General features: G+C 34.1%; 1 protein-coding gene across 1 annotated transcript; it reads right to left on the bottom strand.

Moving 5' to 3' along the window:
- Positions 1–1,569: 1,569 nt before the first annotated feature.
- On the bottom strand, positions 1,570–3,555 carry HELRODRAFT_170116 (hypothetical protein; the record flags this gene model as incomplete). Its single annotated transcript, XM_009015933.1, has 4 exons — positions 1,570–1,779; positions 2,445–2,513; positions 2,756–2,901; positions 3,069–3,555. The coding sequence occupies 4 exons, from the start codon at positions 3,553–3,555 to the stop codon at positions 1,570–1,572; spliced, it is 912 nt and encodes a 303-aa protein (XP_009014181.1).
- Between the last annotated feature and the right edge of the window lie 3,969 nt (positions 3,556–7,524).

The raw sequence follows: 7,524 nt of genomic DNA, 5'->3' as shown, positions 1-7,524 counted from the left end.
AAATTTTATGATAATCAAAAAAAGAAAGACGCCAGCTCGGTACAAACAAATTCAAGCCCCACTCACGGCATATTTCAGATTTCTGGTTTCGCCACTTAACTGCTTAAGACCTACATAACTATCAATTTTGACATTTAGCAAATAACTTTATTTTTTTCAAAGGTTTTTTTAAAAAATCTTACATTCGATGTTTTCAATCTTTCTTGCAATTCAATTTTGTTGAAACTTTGTAAAGTCCGATAATAACTTTTTTTGATTTGTGAAAACTCTCTTTTTAAGGCAGTTCAAATTTCATGTGCATGAAAAGGTAAAGAACCGATCAAAGAATTTATTTTAAAAGAAGTTCAGTTTTACATAAATGCGATTAAGAGATATATTTTCAAGCATTTTATTAAATCAATGCATCAATCGTTTTAATTATTACGACATTCTGTATATTTATGATGTAATGATTCATGCGTTACATTGAATGGTACGATCTTCTAATATCAGACGGCTTTAATACAAATTTATAAGGCTTTCGAGGAAATAGAAAACTCAGAAAAGTTTCTACACTTAAATATTGATATATGTATGTATGTATGTATGTATGTATATGTATACAACACACACACACACACGCACACACATGTGTATATATATATATATATCAATTCATCAATAATTGTATATATATATATACATATATATATATATATATATATATATATATATGCTAGTATATAATATATATACGGGTTTATAATATATATATATATATATATATATATATATATATATATAGTTGTTTTAATGTTGAGGAATGATGTGATCGATGCTGAAGAAATGAAATATTGAGAGCCTAATGGCGATGTGGTTTGTTTATTCATTTGCAAGGTTCTTCAACAACTGCAGCGAATCGTTGTTAGTTACAGCGTGCCATTGCACGACACTACGGTGGTGTTTGTGGAGGATCTCTGAAAACAATTTTTGACCAACCTGACTTTCCATGTTGTCCCGTGGATAAACACGTCCATTAGTCTGCAGTCCTCTCGAGTTTCTGACACAGCATTCATCATAAGGTGGTTTGCCATGCTTGTTAGCCAATGATCATTCACTAAATTACTTTTCTGGTTTATACGTTATAAACAACACATGCGCAAGAAAAACAGACAACCAGTAAAACAAACATGCCAACACATACGCACAAATGTGTTCGTACATATTGCGTACGGGGTAGGGGTCTCAATCTGAGCACTTATTTATGAGGCCCACCACAGTGCTGAATGCTGATGTCCACAAAATCTCAATGTATCTGACGCCCATCGACTCAAATGATGTATCCTGCTTGCTGCTCTGCTCATGGTCTGCCGCGAAAATAACGACTGATCTGTCTTTTTGTCTTTGCCATATTTTATGTCAAGTTGTGTCGCGCGCAACAATTGCCGACCTTTCAATAATAACTGTCAATTTATTTCACATATTTGCCCTTCTCTTCAATTACAGTTTTTCTAAAAAATACTTGAAATTGTTTTTTATGTAATAAAAGTAGAATACATTTTGAGTTATGCGTTGTTTTTTGCATTGCAATCAGTGCCAGTTGTGAGGGTGTGGAGTCCTGGGCAACAGGAGAGCGAAGCTCCTACTTTGTTCTTGTCTAGTTTTCAAAATTAATTGGTTTTTAGACAAGCTGGTAACTTTTTTTGCATTTTGAACGTGAAAAATATGATCTGAAGAGAAATAAGCAGCAGTTGCTGACTCGTCGTAATTTGGAGATATTAAGTGGTGGGGGAAAATGATCTAACACGTTTCATGTGCAGGCCTTCACGTTCTGTAAAGATGCACTGGCTATTTACTGCACTGCTGCCATGTAACACTATTTTTTGATTGTTAATTTTATTAACAAGTTTTTTTAAGAAGTTTGTTTAACAAATGCAACACAATTTTTAAATTACTTAATTTATAAAGGTTTGTTTAATTTAATATATTGTCAAACACTGAAATCCGTTCAACTCTAGTCTTATCAATGCATTCAATTTTTATTATACTCAAATTATAAACTGACGATTTTAACGTGAAAGAAAGAAGTTGTAAGAAGAAAACAGAAACAAGTAGTTGACTGATAGAATGTTCATAGAAGCAATATTGAAACATTGGATATCTAACGCATTATTCGCCAAACGGACCAACAACAGAATGATGCCAGAAACGAGGGTGTCCGGAAAATTCATCGTGGAAAATTCATCGTGGCAAATTCATCGTGGGAAAATTCATCGTGAGGGAAAATTCAACGTGGGAAAATTCATCGTGGGAAAATTCATCGTGGGGGAAAATTCATCGTGGGAAAATTCATCGTGGGGGAAAATTCATCGTGGGAAAATTCATCGTGGGGGAAAATTCTTCGAGGGGGAAAATTCATAGTGGGGTAAAATTTATTGTGAAAAACAGTTTTTGCAATTACACACCTTACACACCCCATTAATGTTGTAGATTATAAATACGTAGTTTGAGGACTTTTCTATCCTTAACCTTTTCTGTAATGAAATTTAAAACAACTCAACTCAAAAATGTGTTTATTTTGCAACCATGTCAATGAAATCATGTCAATGAAAATGTCAATGAAATTCAACCATGTCAATGAAAATTTGCAAGTATGTCAAGAGAGATGCGCCTAGAAGTTAAAATTATGGGCCAATCCACGAAGATAATCCATTCTATCACGGTTATCGTAATCTTGTACTATACGTTTAATTCGAACTGCCGTGTCTCGATAAACCTTTTTGCTTGGAGGCGGATTGGCACCAGCAACATACTGTTCTATTTTTCCTTCATTTAAAGCTTGTTCGTCTTTCAAGGATGAAATGAATTTCCATACTGTTGGATGGCTAGCTCCAATTAGCTCACTAAAGGCTCTGTGCCACCCTTCGCAGAAATTGTTGGTTTTTGGCAAGCCATTGAGAGCAGCATTGTAGCAGTTTCACAGGTCGTATGCAAAACGTGGAGGTCTGCGTTGTTGACGCCGATTAGGTCTTCCAATCCAAGTGTCCTCAAAATAGTCTAAAACAGGTTGAGCTTCCACTGGTTAAGACCATCATTGCTATCAAACATAAGAAATTGATCATCATGGTGTGTAATTTGATAGTCATTAGGGATGACTAGGTCCACCAAAGAATTTGGATTCGGTGGTGCACGATCAGCAAGACGCCTGGTATTTCGAATAGTCTTTTTAAGTATAGAAATATTTGGCATTAGGCCAGAAGCCGCCTGAGAAAGGCCAATAAAAGAATTGGTGATAATTCGTTGAGGAACATCCTGCGTTTCCCTAGCATCATTTTTCATTTGATTCACAACCTTAACAACTTCGACCCGAGCAGCATTTCCTGCGTGGTTATGTTCACCGACTCTCTTTACAATTTTGTCATGACGAGTATGCAAACGTGCCCGACATACAAGATTTTGATATTGATCACATTTCCAGAAAGTTTTTTCTTCTGTAACCGCATCTTTTACGAACAAGTGACCTGAGTCAATTAATTTTCTTTTTCCTTTTTCACTGTACACGAATTCTAGTGACATTTTTACACAAAGATTAGCGAATCGTGATGCAAAAACTACTTCCTCATTTCTGACACACTTCACATAGAGTATTTTATTATAGACTTTTACTTAACTTACTCAGACACGTCCGACGTCCGCGGTCCACCTTTGTATATATTTTCTATTTTATATACCATACTAAGGGTATACAAATGATAGTATTAATAAGCATGGATGCTATACGTTGCCTATTGATATAACCTCCAATACAGTATAATTTGTATATTATACGTATATATTATATACGTTATATGTTATATACGATATATACGATGAATTTCACTCCATGGTGAATTTTACCCCACCACGATGAATTTTTCCACGATGAATTTTACCCCACGATGAATTTTTCCACGATGAATTTTCCACGATGAATTTTACCCAACGATGAATTTTACCCCACGATGAATTTTCCCGCGATGAATTTTCCACGATAAATTTTCCCACGATGAATTTTCCACGATGAATTTTCCGTAAACCAGAAACGAGTAGCACCAGCAACATCTCGTGCATCAAATTCTCTTGTTGCAGAGATGCAGTAGTTCTTTAATGAAGAGTGTTTTTCAATGAAGATGGATCTCCGTCCAAATTCATTTTAAACTGCTTCGAAATATTGAATTCCTACAAAAATTTCATCTGAGTATCAAAAAGTCATGAATAATTTTTGTTGAGTTTCTGCCGTTGAAATGTTATGTCTCATATAGATTTTGATGTTTTTATTTGTTCTTAAAAAATTAAATAACATTATTATTCAGATAATTTGTAAAAATAATATTTACTAGCGCTGCGGAACTACAGGGCATCATCAACTACATTACATTACATCACTATACATTATAAAAAATGCAAACAAGCCAACAGATATGCAAAATTTTAAATGCTAGCATGTAAATTATTTAAGAGACAACAATTGATTGATTGCTGGCTGAAACGATTACAAACTCAGACTCGATACGTTGTTCCTTGTCTTCAGTTGTTCAGTAATCATCGTCTGCAACCATGAAATAGAATCGAAAATGAATCATTGCCACATTAACTTCTCGATTTTAAAAGTTTTTTCATATGTGCTAGAGTTAAATAAGTTTTGTATTTAAGTTTTTAATTAATGTTTTATTAGCATGTAGCTATTAATTTGCGTTTGCAACTGTTAAAAATATTGTTAATTTTTTAAATGTTCAGTCAACACATATAGTCTTAAAATGTTTATGATAGGGTTTTTCAACTCTCTAATAGTGTTAGTGTTGATATTAACATTTTGCAATTTTTCTTCCAAACTTAGGAAGCCTGTGAATAATTTGGAAACATTTGAGTCGTCCGTGTTGTTGTCTTGCAGAAGTTATGCAGCCTAAAAGTGCATGTCCCGCCAATAGAAGCAAGCTGAAAAAATCTGAAAACGTTCGAGAAATGTAAATAAGTTTATTTCGACCAACGCTTTTGCAGAGCACAAAGCAAGACTAAATGTTGAAAATAGCTGTCCATTTCATTGTGATATTGAATGAATGTCTCAGGACTTGTCATTAAGTTGCAGTAAGATAAGCAATCCATAGATAAGAAAAAAAGTCCTTTAATAGTAGTGATAATGAGAGAGAGAGAGAAGGGGAGACTTTAATTAATTTGAGTCGATGCTTGCGACGGTTGTGTACTTTCTTGAACGGATTTAGAAGCTTCAGGGAATTTGTACATTCCAATAATCATATTACTTTTTTGTTGTAGTTTTTGTTACGTTACAGACATGTCTGATGTTTGTTGTGCGTGCGTGTTTTGAGTATGTGTGTGAATGAGAGAGAAAGAGAGTGAGCGAGAGAGAGAGAGCGAGAAAGACTGTGCGTGTGTGTGTATGTGTGTGTATTGCAAAAGTTGTAAAGATGTACACGTGTACATACACTGTGTTCTGTCAATCCGACAGTGCTAAAAAGTGGTGGCTGGCCGGTTGAGGAAGCTTTGAAGCATTAGTGTTTGTTGTTCACAAGATGAAAGGATTGGAAGGGTTAATTTAATTGTGAGTGAGTTGTCAGCAGATGTGCTACTGCTTCACTTGCCAAAAAGTTTTACCATACAACGTATTTAATGTTGGAATGTTGAGACGGAATTTTTCAAGTCTTATGTCTCCCATTTCAAATTTCAATGAAAAAATAAATTAACTCTAGTCGGAAAATTTTTTACTATCCGAAAAATATTATGTTATTTCAAATAATTTTTGCGTGTTGAAACTTTTATGTGTAAGTCCGTGTGTAAGTCCGTGTGTCAGTCCGTGTGTAAGTTCGTTTGTGTTGAAATTATTTTCTACAGAAACTTGCTTGTGTGGAATTTGAAATATTTCTTGAATTTGTTTTATCTGGAGATTGAATTGCTTATAAGACCAGCTTGTGTTAGCGCTGTGTTTGTTGATGTTGATGTTGATGTTGTTTATGCTGGTGCTGTGACACTCATCATCACGCTCGTTCAAGTTACAGTCAACAATCTACTTGTTAGTTTTGTCACTGTTGGTGTCGCAACGTTGATGTTGTTTTTCTTGGTTATGTGATTGATTGATGGTTTTATATTTGTTGAGTTTCATGTTCGTTGAGCATTTGTGTTGGTTGATGATGTGTTGGGTGGTAATGCTTTGTTGGGGAAAAGGTCTGTTTCTGAAAGTTAGGTCTGCATTATGTTAATGCTGTTTTCTACGTGTTCCTTCTTGCTTGCAACATTAATTTTGTTGAACTGGCATTTTTTGATGTTATAATCACATTGAATGTGCAAAGTTGTGTGTGTGGTGTTTGTGTGTGTGTGTGTGTGTGTGTGTGTGTGTGTGTGTGTGTGATAGTCTGTTTGCCTGATGTTGTTTGTTCTCCTCAATGATTGTGTTCATATACGTTTATGGTGCTTGATCTATCCCGTGAATGTAAGCATTCAAATTTCTACTACACCATAACTCTTTATTGTCCATATTCCAACCATTTATCATCTCACTCAAATAATGGATCTTAAATCATTTTAACGTGTTTCTTTGAAATATTTCAGTTGTAGCTTGTTTATTGTCGCTCGCAAAAATTTCTTACAAATGCAAAAATTGAATATTAAAAATTTTTTCAAAAATAGCATTTGACTAAAAATATTAGATTCTAAGCAATCAAAATTTTATACTTTGTATTTTTAAAGCATGGATTTTTTTATACTGGTTTATTTTCTATCATAAACTACGCAAAGTTTTCACTGAGTTGAATTGAATCATCTGTTTGAAAATTTTTAGTTAACTAAAAATTTGCTTGCAATCTTGCTTGAAGTCAACAAAAGATCAAAAAATCATTTATAGAAAATTTTGTTTTGCCGCATTTTTATGTCTAAGAGGAAAAATTGAAAAGTTATTTCACTGAACTTTATTGAATAACGTCTCTTTTAATTTATACGTAGTTTTTATCGCACCGCTTTGTCGTAAAATGAAGAAAAAGTTGGTTGGTTGGTCGGTTGGTTAGTTGGTTGGCTGGCTGGCTGGTTGGCTGACTAGTTGGTTAGTTGGTTAGATGGTCGGTTGGTTGGTTGGTTGGTTGGCTGGCTGGCTGGTTGGTTGGTTGGTTGTTTGGTTGGTTGGCTGGTTTTTTATTTTTCTGTAATAACATTTTGAAATTATGGGAGATATTGAATAAAAGGTAAAATTTTAGTATCGCACTGTTCAGGAAACCATTCATTGTCAGAATTTGTAACATAATTTAGAAAACAATTTCATTTAAAATCGTGTCCAGTCAGTAAACAATGATGCCGAATATAAGCTCAGAAATGTTCATCATTTTCTTCACTGAGTTAGGATTCAATCTAAATTGAAGTCTTATAAACCTCATGTTGTGTTGTTGTTAGTGTCGTTGTTCGTGTTGTTGTTAGTGTTTTTATTAGTCGGTTGTATCGTTGTGTTATGTTATCGGTGTTAGCTTGTATGAAATTATGAAGTTTGATCCACATTTGATGTTAGTT

This window comes from Helobdella robusta, assembly GCF_000326865.2.
Source record: "Helobdella robusta unplaced genomic scaffold HELROscaffold_17, whole genome shotgun sequence".
In the NCBI taxonomy this organism is placed as follows: domain Eukaryota; kingdom Metazoa; phylum Annelida; class Clitellata; order Rhynchobdellida; family Glossiphoniidae; genus Helobdella; species Helobdella robusta.
This window is presented reverse-complemented; position numbering and strand designations above follow the sequence as displayed.